Source organism: Pterocles gutturalis, unplaced genomic scaffold (assembly GCF_000699245.1).
Source record: "Pterocles gutturalis isolate BGI_N339 unplaced genomic scaffold, ASM69924v1 scaffold38617, whole genome shotgun sequence".
Lineage (NCBI taxonomy): Eukaryota > Metazoa > Chordata > Aves > Pterocliformes > Pteroclidae > Pterocles > Pterocles gutturalis.
Window position 1 is genome coordinate 39,784 of NW_010111633.1, and position 23,110 is coordinate 62,893.

Consider the following 23,110-nt stretch of genomic DNA (forward strand, 5'->3'; position numbering starts at 1 on the left):
CACTAGAGTGGAAACCTGGAGCCTTCTCTTTCCTGAGAGGAATTTCGAACACAGCTCCACCAGACTCCAGCAGCACCACTGGGGCAGGAAAAGTGAACCCAGTTTGGGTATTCAGCACTGGGAGAAAGCTGGGGCCCCTGGTACTTCCCTCTAGCTCAGATACCAGTGCTCTGCACCTCAGGGAGCTGAGCCACAATTTTCTCCTGAGTTTCTTTTACTTTCTGACTGCCAGCAGAGAAAACCTATGATCTATGCTTTGTGCAGCCAGATAACCATTTTTAGACTCCTAACTTTCTTCAGACGCTGTGCGTAGGGAGCATTTAACTCACAGCTAAAGGCAGCAGAGCATTTTAAGCATGACAATGTCAATGCTGTTTCCTTTTCTGTTCAATTCATACAAAATTTGTCCCAAAATATTCTGAAAAAGAGAGGGATCAGAACCCAGGAGATTTAACTTTCATTGCCTTCCTCCAGCTTTTGGTCAAATCTCTATCAATCACCTTTAAAATCAATAATCAAGTTATTTTCTCTTTTGTGTGAGGGGAAAAAAAAAAAAATCTACTTGTTATAATCCAAGGCTGATTTTGTTACTTATTGGTGATAGCTATCATTGATCATCTGTAGCAGTTACAGGTTAATCTTCAGTCAGGTAAAGGAAACTTTGAGAAATTAATTTTGAGAATGGTACTGACAGCAGCTATGCACAAATTTATTAATGACGGAACACATGTTGCAGATGATATAAAGGGTGGATCACACACTGTAATTCTATTTTTTTTTCACAGGTTTTAAATTCAAGATGACAAGCCCATAGTCTATCAATGTAGTAGATAAAAATGTAATGCATAAGGAGCAAGAATGCTCTTCTGCAATGTTATATATTTAAAAGTATGACTTTCATGCTGGATCAAAGCCTTGTAGTCTCATTTAATCATAGACTATGTTGGAAATACAGATTATTATCTAACTGTGATTATTTTTGTGGAAATTCTTGTCTGCATGTCTGCAACTAAAACTCTAAAGCAAAAATAATCTCAATTCTATCTTGGCATATTTTTTGATGTTATTGATATTATTTTAAAAGCCTAATAATATACCTGTATTTTTCATGGGACAGACACCAGAACTAAGAGCAGATAACATACTTTATGCATTTTTTTCAAGGTATCTCCTTCCCTTTCTTCCCATTTTCTCAACGTTGTCTAGTTTCCTGTCTTGGACCTCTTTTATGTTTTGGGTGGGTTTGTTTTCCTCTGTCACAGGTGTTCTCAATGGGCATATGTGGATCTTGTTGAATATAACCTAATGAGGGATGGTTAAAACACCGTTTTTTCTCTTGGGACAAAAAAAGACTTTCACTGAAATAAATTGTTTAGAGGAAGTGATTTATTCTGTTTGAAATTACCCATGAGAATATATGTTTGAAAAAGAAACAAGTTAATATTTCCTATAGGAAGTGCATCTTGAGGAAACCTACAAATAGGTAGGCATACTTTAATCTCATCATTTATTAATGCATAAATATCATATTAATTTTCCCTATACAATTGAATAACAAATTCTGAATAGGAAGTAATTCTGAATTCAGAATGGTTATTAATGATAATGGAATTTGCTGACAAGCACCTTAAATTACAGTGTCACTCACATAATAGTGTAAACCTGTTTTATTATTTAAGGACTTGAATAAGTTAAGTTTTTGATCTCATGAACATTCTCAGTCACTAGCACATGATTTCACACAGTGGTAGTGATGAGTGATAATTAAGACTTAAAAGAGAAAAGAAGCTAATTCTTTTCTAACCTCTGCAAAGGAACTGTAGGTGTTACAGCTCCCCTTGCCATAAAGCGTCATGATATTTCTGGAATTTCTGAATGGGAGTTCATCATGTGAGATCTGAGAGCAATGAGTTATAAATTTCAGCTTCTGTTAATTGGTCCTAATTACTTGAACATTCCAGCAAGTCCCTGAGTCTCACTGGAAGCAAAACTGTTGCAAAACACTGACCCACTTGGTCAATTCAGACCTTACACATGTGTACCTTATAGTGTATAAAGCATTCTGTTTTTATTCTGCAGTACAGGAGAAGATTTTCCAAGTTCCTCATCAAATTTTAGAATTGGAAATTAAATTGGATTTGATTTGATGAGAATTGATTTTTTCATTCCCCTATGGCCATTGAAGAAGCCTTGAGGTTGTCACTGTGCTGGGCAATGCAAAGGTTCAGTCACCCAAGAGGTTCATGACAGAGGGACAAAAGTTGAATACCACTTCCTTTCCTGTCCCAAACCTAATCAAAATGACTGTTCTTTCTACACTCAATCTCATCTGAAATCAGTAAATTAACAGAATACCAAAGATTACTGCCTGACAGAAACTCTTCATAAGACCATTTGCTTCATCAGTAACATTTTTCTCATCCTTTAGAAAATTCAACTAAGACATTTCCAGTAAAAAGGTTAGTCAGATTACTTAGCGTGTGCCTAAATTTCCTCTGACAAAGTGTCAAACAAGTTGGTTTGTTTAACAGATTCCTTTTTAAAACAGCTTTTGCACCACTTTTGTCATGGTTCTTCTCTTTATGTAATGTCTAAGTTCAATTCTAACCTTGATTGACAAGAATGAGAGTATTTTAAAATAAAATGTCACAAATTGTTCCCATAATCCATGCAGAGCTAAATTATTCATTAATGCTATCCTCAGGGAAAAAAAAAAAAAAAAAAAAACCCAAAAAAAAACAAACCAAACAAAACCCGTAAGCAGTATGTTTTATGATCTTACATCCTTGGAACCCGGTACTCCATTTTTCCACACATTTTAGCACCTCCCAGTGCTCCTTACATTCATTTCTTTCAGAAGATCTAAAAGAAGTTATTGTGTGGGCTGTCTGATTTCTGCAGTGCAATAAGCAAATGGAAGCTCTCCTAATCAGCAAGGTTTTAAGTCACACACAACTCATTTATTTGGGAAAGCTAACCACAAATTAATGCAATTCTGCACCATGACAACTTTTCCTTTAAGTATAAACTGCATTTAAAATGCAGTGTTATGTATTTAAATGTAGTAAACCTCAGTAACATTGCAGCATCTATATTTTTTCAACTTTATCTTCTTTTGAGCTACCATACTGTTGGAGAAAGTCAGGGTAATTCTCCTGCTGGGAACAGGTATCCTGCACTTCTCAAAAGAAATAAAAATGTCATTGGTAAGAATTTACTTCTACGATAATAATTTACTGTCTCTATTCTAATAACACTGAGAAATCCATCAGCACCAAGGCTCATATATGCTGCCTTCCATACTAAAAAATAGGTTAACAAGATCCCTCTCTTCTATTTGCACACGTATATACATATCTACATATAATCCCAAACCCAACCAGTTCTTTTTCATAGATGAATATAGGGAATAGATATTATATATTGATCTAAAAAATAAAATAAGATAGCTAGGTCTCAGTAGTTCTGATAAATAATGTGAAACTACTTCATTCAAAACCATATTAAAAACTGTAAATAAATTTAGCCACCTTAAGTCAACTCTGCAGACATCTACAGGTGTGCCTGGCCTATGCTGGCAGAATCCATATACTTTGTGCTAAGAAACAATTTCATAATCAAGCTAATGAATATCCCAGATCTCTTTCTACTGGTATCAGAAATATTATTGTCCTACAATATCCATCAGTAATTATTCACAACAGTATCCATAAAGCCATCTAGGTACCTTAAATACAAACAGATTTTGTTTGGCACATTGAAACAAACAAACAAAAATCCTAAAAAGTAGAGAATAGATTATATACATATATATATATATATGCGTATTGGATATTCATGTGCTGTAGAAAGCTGTGGTTCCGTATGCTATATTTTGGAAAGATAAATTTTTTTACAGCCATGCTGTAATGAATACTGTATTAAGCAGGGGAAAAAAAAAAGAAAAAGAAAAAAAGCACATACTTCTTTTTTAAACTGTGAGTATGGGTTTCTTTCTTCCTAACCTAAACTCTGCCTACTGTTTACTCCTGATGTCTGAAATGACACTCAGACAAGTAATTCTTGTGCTAGCCAGCCTCCTTCTTCCTTTAGAAGAAACACAACTGTTTATAACCAAAATTGCATATTATGACACATCCATCTTGCACTGGTTGTCAGTGCAGGGCTTTCTTTGCCTTCTCTCAGGTGTCACCATGAGAGCTTTGGTATTGTCTTCAACTTCTCCCCTTCCATTCATTACCTTTATGTTTCATTCAGTAATTGAAGTCTATGAAAGTATACCTAGACAAACCGAGAACTGTCTCTAACCAAATCTTGTAGGTTTGTGAGTTAAATCGTCGAAGACAAGCAGAGAACGGAAATGAGTTTAGGCCATAAAGTTGCAAAGATTTATGTATGAACTAACCTGAAGCTCTGTGAATAGTCCTGTTGACTTCAGAGGGATTACTTATAGTCTGTGAAGTCAAGCAATCTGCGTAAGTGATTGCAAAATTGAACCTTAGATAGACTGTAATTGGATTTTGAAAAAGGCTCAGAAATTGAATACACAGCTATAAATCACACATCCTGGAAGAGTTATAAATCACACAAAAAGAATGTTTGAAATATAATTATTTTTCTTAGTAGCTCAGCTGTGTATGGACTAATGAATAGAAGAAGATTATTTTTAAATTATCACAGATTATTAAATGTAAAGTCCCTGAAGGATGTTGTGTAAACCAAAAGATATGAATCTTTGAAGGCACCCTTTTATTTACTTTCTTGTTACAACTCCAGCTATGATAAGTGAGCTACCTGCATGACAAAGAGAAAGGAAGTTTATAAAATATTAAAGCCAGGTTAAGATCAAAGATATCTCCTACAAATATGCCTAATAATTAGGGTAGAATTAATATAAAATGAGTGCAGTTATTACCAGCCATATTGTGCCACACATTTGGAGAGGAGATGTACTCTGTTTTAATTTGCCGTCTCTTTCACTGCATTGCTTGGCCAAAGCCTCCTGATAACAAAAACAAAAAAAAAAAACCAAAAAAAAATTGTAGCCATTGGTCAAAATGCTTGTAACAAATCTTGTTTTAAATTGAAGCTATTTATTCAGAAAGCAATCTACTCCTGCAGCAGTAATCAATGTGTTTTCCCTTGGAGTAGAACTGTTTCTGTGCTACTGGAGGACTATTGTTAATTGCCTGTAACTAAATGATTGCTGTGCTTCTGGATGTAACTCCCTGGCACTTGCTCACTTGTGTTTAACAGAATGCCTGTCCCCCTAAGGGTTAGCCAAGTAATTTTCCTCTACTATTTTCTACATTCAGCCTCAGCTCCTTAAGGAGGGCCAGGTCTGTAATTCGAGCAACGTTAACACAGAAGCTAAGTAGATTTTAAAAGCTTTGCACTTTTCCTCTCTCCTCTCTGATGTGGAATTGTGCTGAAATTGAATCTTTTTAGCATGGAGCCACTACAGGAAATCTGAATTTTAGCAGGAAAAACAGCTCACACTTCAAGGGGGTGTAATGCCTGCTGCAGCAACTGCGCTGAAATCGCAATGCAAAAGGCAGCAGAAAGCAGCAGAAATGTTATTGTGAAAGTGGCCTTGTACTCTAACCTTGCTGCTATGCTTTAACTTAGCTTTAACAGTTTACTACGCCATTCTTGACATATGTATCCCCAGCACCCTTGGTGTCCGCAGAGCGCCTTTCAGGAGCAACCCCTCCTACCAGGGGGCCAGACGTACCCTCCCCAGTTCTCATGGGGAAAACCAAGGCACAGAAATGTGACATGGCTTCAGTCACCTGAGGGGCTGACAGCTGAGACAGAACCGAGCCTTCTGCTCCTCACACCTTCAGTTCAGCACAGCACAGGGTAACGCAGTTCACACAGTCCCTGCAGCAGCTCAGAGCCAGCCAGTGCCCTCACAGGATGGTTGAGCATCCTGCAGAAACACTAAGTCAAGGCCTGAAAGCAGGCAGCTTGATGTGTCCCTGTGCCCAGGCCAATCTGTCCTGCCTTCCACAGTGCTGCACAGGTGTGGCTGTCCCACTTCCAGCACTTTGGAGGTTAGCTCCAGCATTTGCAGGGCTGGGTGTAAGAGTCCATCAGTCTGCCAGGCTAATCGCTGCTCCTCTCTGCCTCTGGACCCCAACAAGCAGCACCCTAGGCAGAGAGTGAATGTGTGCTGATAGATGTTGTCCAGCACAGAGGAAAATAGAAGCTTGCTATGCCAGATGGATAGACCATGAAACTTACTTTGCACCCAAATCTGTTTAAGAAAGAAGCACCTTATCCTTGCACTCATAAGTGATCATGATAGGCTCGGTAGCAGCATAAAAAAGCAATTTCTGTTACATTTCAGGGTGACTTAGAGAATTTTATTGTTTGCTTTGGTTGCCTAATTTAGGACCATTTCTATGTGCTCAGATAGATTTTATTGAAGCAAAAATATAGGCATAATCTTGAATTATTTTATGGGGGAAAAGATAACTAAGAGGGACTCTCTGATGGCAAAAGTCATGCCATGCGTTAGTCTGATTTCATGTACAGTGACAGAGAACAGATGACTACCTGTAGGTTTTTTTTCCATTTAATCTCCAAATCATTAATTTAGGAAAAGCTTTTGTTTTCCAGTTGTAAAGTTTTTCCTTGCCTTTAGTGAGTCATAACAGCAGGCACATAAATGAAGCATTTTGTGCCTAGCAACCCAAAATATCAAAGCCTTTCTTCAAGTTACCATTGAACAGCTGCATCACCTGCAGTATAAAATGATATACAGGGTATAGTAAGCCAGTGCAAAACAATTTCCATTTATATTCTAAAATACTGTGTTACTTGTCTATGTAAACAATTTTTTGTTGGGTGTTTTTAATAGCATTCCCCTCTCTGGACCAGAAAATTATTGAAAGTCTGAAATAACCATGCTGGCTTTAAAAATATCTAACACAAAAGAGTTTTCAGCACAGTTTTGGAGAGAATGACATGGAATATAAATGCCTTTTTATTTTATTTTATTACAGTTTTAGTGCCTTCTAGAGAGCTATGAAATCTTCTTACAGTTGCCTCAAAATAATAAAAAAGTGTATGATTCTCAGTAGACACAGTCAAAATAAATGGAATTGTCACTTTTCTCTCTAACCTTTTATTTCTCTAATTGAATTGTACTGTGCTGGACTAACATATCTACATAACCACACACACACACACACAGAAAAAATTGCATTGGGCTACCCTGCTTCACTCAGACAAATGCTGCCCACCAGGAGAGGATACTATGAAAATAACATGTAACTGAGCTTTCTCCAGCACAGATTTTTATGAAGCAAACTCTGTACCGTATTTCCAAGGTTCAACTTCTTGGCATTCCTCAAAACTAAGTGATATTGGAAAAATATGGGTGATCTAAGATATGCCATTTATTACTCATTAAGTTGCAACATTGTTATTAGAACTCTTCTTCCTCTCACCCTTCTTTTTTAACATTGCCAGTTTTCAGTCAATAAGCAAATGAAAAATAACAGCAAAATGGATGCCGTGTAACCATGTGAGCTTCCTCGAGCATGCAGTGGTTAAAACTGGAGGGTGAAAGCTCATGATAGCATATTACTTAGCATTGATAAGTGGCCCCACTGAGGATCCTGATGGTGGTAAACAGTCGTGGCCACATGGGACAGAGTCCCTATCCTCAGGAATGGAGCTATATGGTGAGGATCTCAGTCCATCATGTGAGTCTCCAGGGGCAGAGGGCAGCAAAGACACACGGGGGTCACAGTCTGAATAGGAAAGTCAGAACAGACAAAACAGGATTGTTTGCTGTGACTACACATAAGCCAACCCCACTGGGGGAAAGGGGAGAATAAAAATGAACTGCAGATCATTAGGACACTGTGTCAAAGATGTTAACACATAACTGAGATGCGAGGCTTTGGGGTTCCTTCGATAATTTGTCTTCACATCTCTCAACATTTGGGGGTTTTTAAGAAAAGTTTGTTTTTATTTAAAAAAAAAAAATCCTTAGTGTTATCTAGTAGACTGAAGCTCATCTTATCTGTGTGTGGAATAAAGGAGGAGCTGTGTTTGCACTACAGTCCCCAAAAAAAGAAACATTCACCTCTGCTTTCATTGTAAGTGGAATGTCAACATTTATCTGTGTAAAGCAAACTGTAACCTATCTACAGAGAGAGAGAAGGAAGAGTTATCAAGTATCTCTTATATATATTGACATACTCATACAAACACACACACACATCCCCAGCAATTGTTATTTTTCACGTGAGAAATTCAGATGGTGTGAAGAACTATTTTATTAAAGAAAAAAAAATATATTAATTGCGTATTTATTCAAGGGCTTTATAACAAAAAAATACATAAATAAACCATCATTCATTATTTTATTTTAATGTTTAACATAAGTACAAGGTCTGCTGGTAACCTTTCTCTGATTTGGAATGTGTTTGTTATTGCGTTTTGTAATTCTTTGCAGAGCTGATGTACACAGTTGAGCTTGCTGGTGGGCTTGGTGCTATTCTGCTGCTGCTTGTTTGTTTAGTCACTATCTACAAGTGTTACAAGATAGAGATTATGCTCTTCTACAGGAATCATTTTGGAGCTGAAGAACTAGATGGAGGTAAGGCAGCTTCTTAGCACATTTCCTGCTTTCTAAATATGCCTGTCTTTTATTTCTCTCCACCAAGGCCCAAATTTCATTTCAGTTCAAGATGCGTTAACAACTGCAATTTTTATTTCTGACTGCATTAGGCACTGACTTGAATATGCCTTCCTCATACCGGTCATCGGCAGCAGTGATTGCTGAGCTGATGTAGATGCTGCTCTCTGGAGCTCCAAAAGACACCTATGTCTTTTAGTTTTGTATTCGCGACACTGAATGTAAATTGCCAACATTGATGCATTAAAGATTTTCACTTTCTGTCAGTACTGAAAGCCAACTTCACTTCTCCATAAGCTAGGGAGCATCTTCCCTAATTGTATTCGCCAAATAGGTAGAAGTTGAAGCGAATCTCAATTTACTGCCTGTTTAAACTGATCAGTTTCAATAAACTGTACTGTACCGAGTGTTTAGGAATGTACCCAGCCGTTCTATTTCTCGAGTTCATTTACTTAATCGCTGAGAGAGCAGCTAATGGTCATTAAAGTTATTCTGTGATTCAAGGACAACCAGCCTAAACAAAAGTAATCCTCAATGTATGTACCAGCTTGTGTCAAATGTATACACATATTTTCTTTCCTTCTCCTTTTAAGCACTGAAGAAAAAGGTTGCCTTTGTCTTTAGCCCTACTAATCAAAACTGCTGTTGAACAGCAAACTGGGTTGAGCTGCAGGCTCTGATTAATTAGGTTTGGTTTCTTGGGTCAGAGTTCCTGATGTTTTGTGCTATCACTGTATCTTTGGTGACAGGACCTTCTTTTTTGCTGAAATACTAATAAAAGCTATTTTACAGTTCAAGTTAATAGCCCATGGGCAGAAGCCACTGTGTCATATTAAAAATAAATAAGCACTGGCCAAATCTGTCACCAGTAAGGGAGAAGAGTGGCAGCAGAATTAGAGGTGCTTACATAAGGGAAAGACTTCCATAATGAGATCACTAGGGAATGACCCACTTCTGCTTCCCATATAAAAATGCACAAAGATTCAGAATAGAAAATATTCAGAACAACAAGCATGAGAACAGTAGAACATTTTGTATCCTTCTACTGAGTTTACAAAAAGGATGCATTAGTATAACAGCTCAGTGGGGGAAAAAATCAGGTTATTGTACTTATTTCACAGAGGAGGAAACTGAGGCCCAGAGGGACTGTGACTCATGGAGGATTTTGGCAGACAGTTTTGTTTTGTTTTTTTTCTAGGAGCTGAGATCCTCTCTTCTCCACAAAGTAGTCCCTAGTTTAAATGGGCATGCTTACTTGCATGAATTGTGTGAATTTAATAATGGTCATATTGTATTATAGACAGTTTAATTTATAATTGTTTAAATGAAAGCAAGTTAATGTTTTCTCTCTCATTATCAGTAATTCTTACTTTTACAGCTGTGATTTATTTTTATCTAAAATCATTCCAATTTGTTTGCAAACAGATGTTTGCTACCAGGTGTTACATGCTTGCCTCTCTCTCCTCCCATCCCAAACACTGGTCACCTGGGAACAACAATACTTTTATCACACATTTTAAACAATAAAAAGTGACCTCTAAAGGATGTTGTTCTGGGATTCAGAAGGAGAAAAACCAATATCCATTCACTTTATCCTTCTGAGCAAAATTCATTGTTAGAGAAGATAAAACATGGATTCCCCTCAGATGATGAATGCAAACACTGATAGTTTGGGTGTTTAACCACAGTAATAAGAAAAAGACTACTTGCAGATACCGAGTGGAAACTTGCAGCTTCTACTGTATTCATATACTAGCAACACCAATAAAACCCATTGTGCCAATGAAGTTACTGCAACTGGACTTTTTACTCTGTCTCTTTCACTTACACTCTTGCAAAAGCAAGAAGTCAGACAGTAAATGCCCCACAGAAGACCAAGCCATGGCTTCTGCAGAAATAAATTGCGGACATACGTTCAGATCCTCTCCTTTGGCATAGTTTGTTACTGACAGACAGAAAATGCTGAACTCTTAAAATCTTCTAACCGCATCTCCTGCAGTGCAACAGCAGAGCTCCCACATGCTATTCATCATTTACAACATTTTCTGTCATACTTCGGGACAGCATGTAGATAAGCAAACATCAAAATATCACAGGCTTTTTTTTTTTTTTTTTTGTGCACTATCTTGTACCCAGAGAGGATTTGGAACTCTTTAAAAGTGAGGTCCAATTAAAATTTTCAGTTGAAAATCTCTCTTAAAATGCAGCACTTAATTTCTTCCCTGATCAGAGAACAAGCACTTCAGGATGTCAAATCTCATCACAATTCCTCTTTCCTTTCTGAGCCTTAGATACATCAGTTTTTCTCAGGCTACCATGTGCATTTCTGTGTGACGCATGGGTAGATTGTGAGAAATATTTGAAAACAAAGTATTTAACCCTTAGAGCTAATGCAACTTCATTTATTACTTTCTTTAGGGGTACTGCAGATTAAGCAAATAATCACAGCTGCTGATTCCTCATTTCTCTAACTTGCAGCTTTGAATTTCCCATCTTCTCTGTCATCCTGTGGACTATCCTGTTTTTTTCTCTCTCCTGCAAACACTTTAGCTCAGTCTTGCCTTTATTGTCTCCTGGGAACAAGCATTGAAGACCCCTTTCTTGCTGTCATGTTTAACTCTCTGCCTTTCCTACTAAATTGGAATATAATCAAATCCAGCTCACATTTTACTGCTTTTCCTCCCACTCTGTGCCTGAGCTTTCCAGCTACCGGGGAGCTGACTCCACATGGGGGGACTGTGTGACAGACACTGTGTTGCATCCTTCAGTGTGGAGCAACACGATGTGTTGGTGTTTAGTCAGGGAATCTCCCTGTAATCTTACAGATCTCCATGGGAAGTCGAGCACAGGGGCAAAAAAACAGTCTGACCTTTGGCAAAGGAGTATCTTTCTCACCTCACGGTGTTTGGCTTGACCTTCTGTCTGAGAGCTAAAACTCACCCATACCAGTTTGGCAGTCAGAAACTCCCAAATCTGTATAAATGGAGAATTTCAGCTCAAGATCTCTCCACACACCTGGTGGACATGATACCTTGAAGTGCTATGCAAACAAAGAAATGTCCAGTATTATTCTGGAAACAGCAAAATTTACAGAAATAAATACCTCACTAGGAACTTCTGAGGGCTGATGTCAGGCAACATTTTTAGGTTTGCAGCTCTAAACCTGAAAGCTTGTTTTAAAAAGTCTTGTCCATAAAGTGCACTTTAAGGACTAACATGTTATTAGTGAAAGCCACTTTTAAAAGTTATGAGTTCTTCTATTTTGCTGAACATTGAGCTGCAACACAAGAGGTTTTATACCATGTTCATCCTCTGAAGAGTGTTTTAGTCATTGTAACTGCCAAACTGTAGGCAGCTGATAACTAGAAAGCGAGAGCTTTGCTTAGCAGCTGATATGATTACCTTTGCAATGACCCTTGATGCCTTTAGGTCCCATCAGCTGTTTCTACAATGTTGGACAGGAGCTCTCCGTGATGTCCTTGATCTTATTCTCAGCTTTCCTTGCCAAGGAAACCTTGGTGAACTGAGGGAAGGCACAGCCTCTGTGCAGCTGGTGTGCAGACAGGGAAGGCACCTGGGAGCCAGGGCTGTGGAGTTCCTCTGGGTTTCACTTTTTTATTTTTTCCCCTCACATTGCTGAAATAAAACAAACTGCTCCTACTGTGATTAAAATGGATCACTGCTGAGATCTCTAAATTCAGAAAGTCTTGTTTTGATTTGGTACATGACATCTGTAATGGCTGTTTCTTGGCTGTGCTGATTGCACTTTCTTATGAGATGAGTTTCTACAGCTTGCTGAGGGGAAGCAAATCAATGCTCAAATTAGGAGATTGATGAAACAGTTTCTGCTTTGAAGTCTCTGTTGCACCTGGGAGTCCTCAGGTAACAATGATTTTTTTCCTTACTATTATTTAGCTGCAAAAGACTACCAGGGTTCATGGACAGACCTATGGGATTGCCCAGATAATATCTTATTAGCTCCACAAGGCAAGAGCAGGCAAGATATGCTTCTTAGTGGTTTCCTGGGATTCATCCCAGTAAACCTCTTACACAGCAAGGAAAGGCAACACTTTGAGATTTTGACGTTTCAGTGTGACTTAGTTGCTAACTTTCAAATATAACTTCTACCAACGGCTTGGGCACCGCCAGAGCACTTGTGTTAATGATTATGCTATACAGGTATAGCTAGACTGAAACTACTGCTGAAGTTAGACTTTACAATTACAAAATCTTCCCTGGGGACCCACAGAATAAGTTCGCAATAGCAGCCTCACCACTGTGAATGTATTCTTATTGGCTACTGGAAAATTCTGGCAATAAGAAATCCTGCTCTATGAATATTAATTTCAAATTCTATTAAAATAACAATTAGAAAAATGCAGCTTTCAGATTCCTAAATATGACTATTTACAAAAAGGGATTTTCCTCTTATTTAATTAAAATATTATTGTTGGGGAACTGCTTCTCTTAAGTTTTCTTGTTTATGCTATTTATTTACATCTGAAATGCAATTCAAACAGTAAAATCTCAATTTATGTCTCTACTGAATAGGGGATTCTCCAGATGCCATCCTTGAAACCTACTAATTTAAAGAAAAAATCCTGTTTTTTTCTCTCCTTCTATCCAAAGTACCATCCAAAGTACATGTGTAATATACATATATTAAAAATAAAATAACAGTATCACCAAAAACATATTTAGATTCCAAAGTAAAATATTTTTATGGGTTAGAAAGTCCAAATATCAACTAGAAAAAAAAAGAGACTACCTTATATAAATAAATGAAGACTGAAATATCTACTGTTCCTCAACCAGCAGCTCTGGCAAATGGTTCTAAGCATTGAATTTTTCTATCAAAGGCCAAAACACATTGCAGATTTCCAAGGTAGGTGAGATGAATGCAGCATATTGGCATCTGATTTCAAGAATCTTAGATCAAAAGCCTGATTCCAATCCATTTCTCCCTTGAGTTTTGTTTTTATCTATAATGATTTATTTAACTTTTCACTGCTTTTGCCTAGACCAAGGCTGTCTGGCCTCCAGTGTTCAAAATACTTAACCCAATGATAATATTGTATTAAGTATTGTCACTGAGACCAACAGAACTAAGGAATATGCATAAAAATAAACATATATTTTATACAGGTAACTAGTTGGTTTGTTGAATTGGGACTATAAGAGAGTATCACTTCCTGACATTTTTTATTTAAGAAGCTTCTTTAGTATAGAAAAAAAAATATGTTCTTCCATTTTCAGAGCTTATATGGCACTCTTTATTGGTACCTCTTCATACTTTCTCTTTTTTCAAATAGTAGCTAGTTTCTTCTAGTCTTTCATAGATAACTACTATGCTCTGCTGTGTTTCCAGCAAGTAGTTACCATTCAGTAAATCTACTAATAATGTTTTTTCTTAGTTTGGTGTCATAGCAACAAAGAGAATAACTTCTATCACCATCTTTTCACTCTTAATATTCTGAAACTCTTAGAAAGACTTCTGAGTTTTCATTTCTATCAAGAGCAACTTCTAAGAGTAATGCTTCATCATTTTTTAATATTGAAAGTAGAATGTCTTCAGTAGTAGAAATAAATTTCAACTTCTATGTTAATAAGAATGAGAAACATTTGAGATGCACTCTTCATTTAGTTAGGAATACAAAATCAGACTAAATGTAAGAGAAAAAATAAATTTTATAATAGGTTATTCAGTTTAAATAAGTAATATTCCATCTTATGTATCTATCAATGACAAATTTTAGCTGCAATTATAGAAAAGCAAGGAAAATATAGCTGACAGAGAGAATTTCTTTTACACTTGAAATCATGTAATTGTATTATTTTTTGGCTGAATTTTTCAAGATTTTTTCAAGAAAAGTCAAATACAGCATTGATATTTTGGGGTCTTCATAAATGTTCTTATAAAATCAACTTGAAAATTGGTATTTCTTCTATTTTTTCGTGTTCTTTAGAATTCCAAAAATCAGTATGACTTACTGGTAGGGGGAAAGGAAAACTGGGGAAAAAAGGGGAAAAGAAACACGTGTCCATTGCTTAAATATTTTTGTAAATGTGCCTACTAGGGATAAAGGATTTTTTTTTTTTTTTCTGGTCTATGATGTGCTGAGAATACTCCAAAACCTATTTAGAATTGATCACATTTCTTTAACCTCTGCCCCAGTGTTACATTTACAAAACCTCCCTCCAATTCACCATTACTCACCCTCCACAAGTATATGAACACTCGTTAGGAATGCTGCACTTAACAAATACTTTGCCACGGAAAAAGCTAGTGTTGGCAGTTCTTTATTAACATTAAAAGGGCTTGACATTTAAAAATATAAGAAAATGTTAAGGTGAGTTTTATAAGCAACAGTTAGTGTGAGGAAAAGTATAAGCATTTTGAAAGATTTAGGATTTGGGCATTTTACTGACCTGAGCATTTAAATTACATTTTTCATTGCATTAAGCGTGATGAGCACTACCGCAATGTGCTCGTTTAGTATGGCCCCACAAATAATGAAACTAATACGGATTATGAAATGCCATAGTCATTAAAATTTTGAAGCAACTACAGTCTCTGGGAAATTTTGAAAGCCCAGTACTTTGCAACATTTCCTGAACGCAGCTGAAGCCGGTTATGTTGTCAGCCATACCTAGCTGTGGAGCAGGCTGCATGTGGTCAGCTGATGTCAGGGCACTGAATGTTGCTGAAGGCGCTGCTAATTACTCTGGAGGATTTTGGGATGGGCAGAGGCATGGGTTGACCCTGGTGTCTAGGTTTACAGCTTCCTCAAAATAAGATTCACTATGAAATACGACATTGTGGGATTTCTCTTTTAATCTATTAATCTGTCTTGTACTAAAACATATGATGCCAGCTGAAAAACGGTTTGTCATTTTCTTGAACATGGCTGATAAGAAAAAACTGACTCTATGAAGGGTTTTTTAATTTATTTTTAATTTTTCACACACATATATATAATTTTTCTGTCCCCAATTAGCAGAAATATCTGCAACATTCAAGGTTTAATAGACTCTCAATGGCCCAAACTGCTGGCTTCTTGGAGTGCAACATGGAAAGCATTAGGAAACATGTACATCTCTAATACAAATTCAAGGTTGAATCTGTTTGCTGATCCCTGTAGAAGAGGAAGTTTAATCTATCTTTCTGTAGGCACCAGTTTACCATTTCTTCACTTGTAGCTGTTGAAAGAGCATGCATACAGATGAGTTCTTAGATGTCTGATAGCAATTTACTTACCCAAAGATCCTATTTGCATGTGACAAAGTAGATGCATATAGAGTCTGGGTTTTATTTTATGCTTACATAGAGCCTTTAAGTGACTGCTGCTGAGCACATCCTTAGAATAACAAGCAGCATTTGCAATTTCATCCCCTAAAAGTTTATATAACTTCTGCTGGGTTAACACTGTAGAAAGTTACAGGGAGTATGACAGCATATTCTACATTTGGATGAGTACCAAAAGGAATGGACACCATTAAAGAATGCATGTTGCAATGATACAACAGGTGTTTTGGCTAAAATCCTGGACCATTAAATGAAGTGATGTTTCCCTCTGTGGCTGGGATTCCACCCTCAATTTTTACCCCTAAGATCAATCAAAACAATTTTCTCAGACCTGGGGGCAAGCACAGCTCCATTACCATCACTCAGTGTCCTTGCTTTCAACTCCATAGAATGGTTAAAATGATATAGCAAAGTTTATACCTCACAGTCTTTTTTGACCAGAGTGTTGCATTACCAGTGGTTTTGGGCTGACCGAGACATTTATGGACTGAATTCATCATCATAACTTGAGCACAGGCTGTATTTGACCCCATTGTAATGAACTAATCCAGAGCTTCCATATACTGTCATGGCTGTCTACAGTACAATAATAAATAAATTTATTTGCATCAAGTCTGGTTGAATTTGGCTATACAAGGTCTGCTTTAGGTTTTAATTCAATATTTTCAATTAATGGATACAACAAAACTTCACAGAAATGGAGGGTGTTGAGTTGAAAATCTCCTAGTTGTGCACTACTAGTAGGCAGCAGAAAGCAACTACAGACCACATAACTGAAGAGGACTGCTTGTCCTTTCACAAAGAATGGGAAGAGGAAAACTATTACACCAAAATGTTTGAAGGTATTGCTGTTGCATGATATTGTTTGTCACACTAGGCTGTGTTCACTAAATTAAAGGACAGCCATTACCTACTACAGCTCTGCAACATACCTGGAGGCAATGCAAGATTAATCTGTTCTGATATGTTTCTGAAAAAAAGAAACCTGAAATGGTTAAGGAAATACAAGTGCTTTCAGGTACAAAAGCATATATAGATAATTGCTTTCAATCTCTATGGGAAAAAAGAAAAAGTTTCAGATGAAATGATCAACATCCCTGCCTTTGGTTATTAGCAGGTATTTTTCTTCCTAAGTGTGGGAGGAAGCAGGTAGTGAGTAACTGTATTCCAGTTTATTGCTAATGCACAAGAGCCTGACAGAAACAAATCTTTGAAATGGCATAATCTATATCTAAAGCCAAAGTGCAAGCAACAATCAATCACATTTTCATTTCGAGGATGCTTGGATAGAAGACTTAATTGTTTGCCGATGAAGAGAAATAAGGAAATTATCATTTAAAAGAGAAGCTTAGTTTGCCAGCAGCTTTGTTTGTTTTGAATTTGGATTTTTGCCCTTTTCCACACAGTATCTGAACTTACTACGTAGTCAAATCTGTAATTATCATGCTACATAATAATACAAATAGTAATATCAAGTTCTTTATTACTTGATTTGTGATTAGGAACAGATCAGGAGTTTTCTGATTAAGTGTGTTTTTCTTGGAAAGGGCAGATGTACTGACACCAAATATTTTGTGGGTAAAATACCCATTCTAGTGAATGGTCAAGAAAACAAAGCTGTAGTGGGCTTCCTGCATGCTTTCTGGGAGTCTGGAGACTCCTGTCTGTGCTGCTCAAAGGAAGGCTTGCATGGAAAACAGCCCAACAGCAAAGGGCTTGACAGCAAAGCTGAGACCCTTCTCTTTCCACATGACATAGCCAAGAGATGCGAGCCCCAGCTCCCAGAGTTTGACTCATCCGTAAGATCTGGAGTCTGCAGCCAGCCTCCCATCTCTCCCTCTCAGTCCTTTGGAACAGCGTGTTAAAAAACATGAATCGAGATCAGAAATGTTCTTTAGAATGCAGGCATCAGTCTCAGCCATTACAGTTAGAAGTAGGAGAGACCATTTAACTGAGAAGAACCACATGCAGAGATGTTATCTGCTGTGTGTTTAAATATTTTCCTGGGGATGGGAGGTTTCAACAATATTACATGTTCTTCCATTTTTCATTACAACTGAAATTCTACAATTTTTACTATCCGTAAGAATTAGAGAAAATAGTAAATAATGCCATTGCTCTTTGATCACATTGCAGAAAAGATAGCTTCCGACAGCTGCATAGCTATCTGCCTGCTGTAGTTCTTAAAATGTTTCAGAGTTGGCAATGTAACCCAAATAATTTTAATTAGCTAAAAGCAATCTAATACATAAATATAATAGAAATAAAACAAAGACACATGTGATCATCCCAGGCATTTCACATTTTGCAAATTGTCTGCTCATGCCAGTATGTCAGCCCATCAGATAACAAAATCACTGCATCAGGTAATTCTGCTGTAAACTGAACTTTTTAATTTTCATCAGTGTTAAAAATAACTGACAGATGGGGAGTATAATAGCTCAGGGAAACCACTGTGCTAATGCATCTAACAGTTTCCCAAACTGGACTACACATCTTGCTGGGCTGGAGTTTAAATAAATTCATGATTGCCTGAACCCATCTGTGTAGACATACCCTAGATCCTGGCTGTTCATAGCCCTTCAAATGCTATTAAAACTAGGGAACTAGGGTGGAAATAAATGTTCTCTGCAATACAGGATAATGCAGTTGTAGACAGTGGAAATTCTGGAGCCTCCATAGTCTGAAAAATGTATATTTCAAATAAATGCATTAGTGCAATATTTACTTATGCAGGAAAACAGTGGCATAGCGTGAATAATTTTCCCTCTAAGTAAGAATGTGCAAACCATCTTAACAGACTGTTCTCTGATCCTTTAAAACAGTTTGAACACTGTGTTATTTCTTATTATTTATCCCTTTGAGAAATGATGCAGTCTCATCTTTGCTCAAAGACTTTCAACAGAGCAACGCTGCTCTCAAGCATGCACTATGGTTATGACCATTACTAAGGTGACAACAGAAAATAACGTTACCACATGATCATTTTGTTGATTGTCGTAATTTCTCCATATATCTTGACCTTTCTGTGTGTTGTTTTGGTTAACAAAAACCTGCTATGTAATCTCCCTCTATCTCATACTTCATTCATTCAGTGTTATTTCAAAGCATTGTCAAAGGCATTTGGTGCTTGTCTATTGTGAAGCATCACGGTTTCACAAATACTCCAGAGAAAAATAATGGAAAGAATGAACCATAGAAGGCAGTGCTTCTCTTTTTCTTATTTTTCTTTTGTTGTTGTTGATGTTTTGTTTTGGTTTTTTTTTTTTTGTTTGTTTGTTTGCTTTGTTTTCTGTGGCTTTAACAAACCAGTAGATAACACCACACAAAAAGGGTGCAGGGGAGAGAATGAGCACATAGTCATTTCATGGGTTTGAGAAGTTTGCAAGTGGTTACAGTTTTACTATTTTAATTTCCTCATCTGCAAATCTTAGTGACCATACTATGCATGGTTCCTTAGAAGGAAGAGTGGACTGTTCAAGATTAGCACCGTTTCATTTATTTCATTTATACTCTTTGCACCCATCCTCCATTTGTCAAGCTTTTCCAAATAATGCTACCAGAGTACAAAAAGGTGTAAAATGAGGAAAGGAGTGGCTCAATAAATAACTGAAGTCAGCACTGGAGGAATATAACGCTACTTACGACACACAGTCGAGTATTCAATCAAGTCTCTTCTACAAGCAATTGATATTCTAGATAGCCTCTGCATAATGTTGTCAAGAGACTTAGAAGGATGTTAACATTTCGTTACTCTTGCCATTGATTTTTCTTCTGCTTTCTTCGCAACAAAAGTCAAAATGTGACCTCTTATTCCACTGAATTAGTTCCAGAGTACTTGGCATTATTGACCTCCTAATGAAAATTAATGATGGCCTTTTTGATTCAGTCTTTCAAGTATATACACCAAGCACATTTAAGAAAAATGTACATTTATTTGTCATATTGAAATGAAATAGCAAACTGCTAAGTAACAAAATGTATATTAATGCAAGATTAAATTTGCAAATATAAGCACATAGAATTCAAGAGATTTAAACTGCATTATCAGGAGCTGATGCTACGAAGATTTAAACTTGACAATAATTTCAGACCTGGAAAGCCAATGAGTTTTACAAGTAAAGATAAACACACGAGTACAAAATAACAGCCCCAGGCCCTAAATTTATGGCAAAAATCTGGTAAGACTGAAATATTTTTACTATGCAACAGAGACAATTGCACATTAGCTTAGGTATTTCCATGCTTTTCTTTTCTCTTTTAAAGCTAGAGAAGAATTAAAATTCTTTTCAGTGACTTTTTTCTTCTGTGCTCGCAAGTTGTCACCCCACAATTGAGTGGATTTCCTTCATATGGTGCCTTACACAAATGTTTATGCACAAACTGCCTTCAGTCAGTGGATATGGATCTTTTCTCCTTTGCATCCATGTAAATGAGGATTACCTCTACCAGGCGAAACAGGAAAGGTGAATGGATTCAAATCTGAAGATAGGGTGAAAGCTTGACATTTTATCTAAACAACTTCCTATTCCTGGGAAATTCTCCCAGAACTTATTCCTGGGGAATTATGTATGAAATCTGCAAGAAAAATGAATAAATGAACTTACTTTCTTCCTCTCTTTCCTTAGACAACAAAGACTATGATGCATATCTGTCCTATACCAAAGTGGATCCTGACCAGTGGAATCAAGAAACTGGAGAAGAAGAAAGATTTGCTCTTGAGATCCTACCAGATATGCTTGAAAAGCATTATGGATACAAGTTGTTCATACCAGACAGAGATTTGATTCCCACAGGAAGTAAGTCATGTCTTTATGCTTGCTTGTTTCCTAAACAGGAAATGCAGTGTTTTGATCTGGGTTCTTTACCTACTCTTTCAGAATGTCATCTTTGCTCCCTCTTCTTAGGGATTGATGAAGATAAGCCACCAAACATAACTAATGTGTATGTCCCAGATAAGAGGATTATTTTTTAGCAGTTGAATTACATTGATTGAAGGTGAGACAGTGCAGAAAGGGCATGCATATGTAAAGGAAATGAACGACACTAACATTTTTTTTCACAGGTTTTTGACAGCTTGCGTATCTAGGAATGAATACAGAGGTCCTTGTTTTCTGTTCCTTAGAGTTTTCCTGGAAAGATATCTGTGATTCAAAGTTTTTATTACAGAAACTCAGATGGGAAGAGAAAAGTTGTATTTGGACTAAGGCAAGGGTTGAGTAATAACATCTACAGCATAACAAAGTAGTGAATTCTGTTAGTGTCCACTGCAGATAAATGTATAGTGGAGGTGGTGGATCGTTCTCAAAGACTGAAAATTAGAATTGATTCCAGCTGGTACAAGCAGATCTTTTTCATGTTTCTTTCACATATTCCAACCTATGTACAGTATTTTTTTGTAAGTTGCTGTAGTATTCTTCATAACTTCAGTGTAACCATATAAACATCTACTAAGTTCAATATCCTTTACTGAAGATAAGAAAGGATGCCTGCTATAGGCAAAGCACAACATCAAACATAATTCCATGGGTATTTTTGAAATCTGCAGCAAACTAAACATAATTTGCAGGAGACAACACTGTTTTTGTGAATGTGTGTAGTGGGGACATGAAAGGAAAACAGAAATCTAATGGTACAGTACACCTTAGAGTATTATTTAGGTTTGAGACTGAGCCCCTGAAGCACATAGTTGCTGTTCTGTTGCCTACCTGGGTGACTTTGGCTTTTTAAAGCAAATGATGGACACACTTCTTCCAATAAAGATATAGATATTGATACAAAACCACAGCTCATGAACAAACTCTCACAATCCATAGCACATGGAAGAAAAGATGTTTTGCAGGACCACAGTATAGTTGAGGTTGGAAGGGAGGGACGTCTGAAGCTCATCTTGTCCAAGCCTCCTGCTCAAGCAGGGCCACCTAGAGCCAGCTGCCCAGGACCGTTCCCTGGCAAGCCAACCTGGCATGTTTGCTAATTATGTTTTTGCATATTTTGGTGAGCAATTCTGGGAATAGGGACTTGCCTCTGTTGTTCATTCCCAGTCTATGGGAGCCAAGTGTACTCTTAGATTGATTTTTGAGCACTTGTCTTATTTTGTAGCCTACATTGAAGATGTGGCAAGATGTGTAGACCAAAGCAAGCGACTGATCATCGTCATGACTCCAAATTATGTGGTAAGAAGAGGCTGGAGCATCTTTGAACTGGAAACGAGGCTTCGAAACATGTTAGTCACAGGCGAAATCAAAGTGATACTGATTGAATGCAGTGAACTACGGGGAGTTATGAACTACCAGGAGGTCGAGGCCCTGAAACATACCATCAAGCTCCTCACTGTCATTAAATGGCATGGACCAAAATGCAACAAGTTAAATTCCAAGTTCTGGAAACGTTTACAGTACGAAATGCCTTTTAAGAGGATTGAACCCATCACACATGAGCAGGTTTTAGATGTCAGTGAGCAGGGACCCTTTGGGGAACTGCAGACAGTCTCCGCAATTTCCATGGCTGCTGCCACCTCCACTGCTCTTGCCACTGCTCATCCAGACCTGCGCTCCACCTTTCATAACACATATCATTCACAGATGCGCCAGAAACACTATTATCGAAGCTATGAATATGATGTACCTCCTACCGGCACCCTGCCACTTACCTCAATAGGTAACCAGCATACCTACTGCAACATCCCCATGACACTTATAAATGGGCAGCGGCCGCAGACAAAAACTAACAGGGAGCAGAATCCGGAAGAGGCTCACACAAACAGTGCGATACTGCCCCTCTTGCCACGGGAGACCAGTATATCGAGTGTCATTTGGTAACTGAAATGCAAGGGGCTGTCAACCCCCTTGAGTAGGAGCTGAGTCTGCAGTCCGGTGCCTGGAACTACATCCTCGACTGCTGCTGTTAAACATGCATTACAATCGATAACATACGAGGAAAAACAGGGTCTTGTACATATGTTTTTTGCAATTTCTTTGTAGCATCAGTCTTCCTGTTTTACCCATGTCTCTTCCCATTCACATTTTCGACTTTGTTTTATATGTCATTGGAATTTGTATATTTACTTTTTTTTTTTTTTAAATGAAGAGACTGCTGTACAGATAGGAGACTTTTTTGCTTCATTAGTATAGTTTTAGACTTTTTGT

The 23,110-nt window shown here is 37.4% G+C and overlaps 1 protein-coding gene across 1 annotated transcript in view; it reads left to right on the forward strand.

Annotated features, from left to right (window-relative positions):
* Positions 1-22,783, forward strand: part of IL1RAPL1 (interleukin 1 receptor accessory protein-like 1) — a gene marked incomplete at its 5' end in the record, with an annotated part of 27,498 nt that extends 4,715 nt beyond the window's left edge. The window contains 3 exons of the mRNA XM_010073788.1: positions 8,474-8,617; positions 20,591-20,761; positions 22,065-22,783. Coding sequence (XP_010072090.1) covers positions 8,474-8,617; positions 20,591-20,761; positions 22,065-22,783 — 1,034 coding nt within the window. The remainder of the gene's footprint in view (positions 1-8,473; positions 8,618-20,590; positions 20,762-22,064) is intronic.
* Positions 22,784-23,110: the final 327 nt, after the last annotated feature.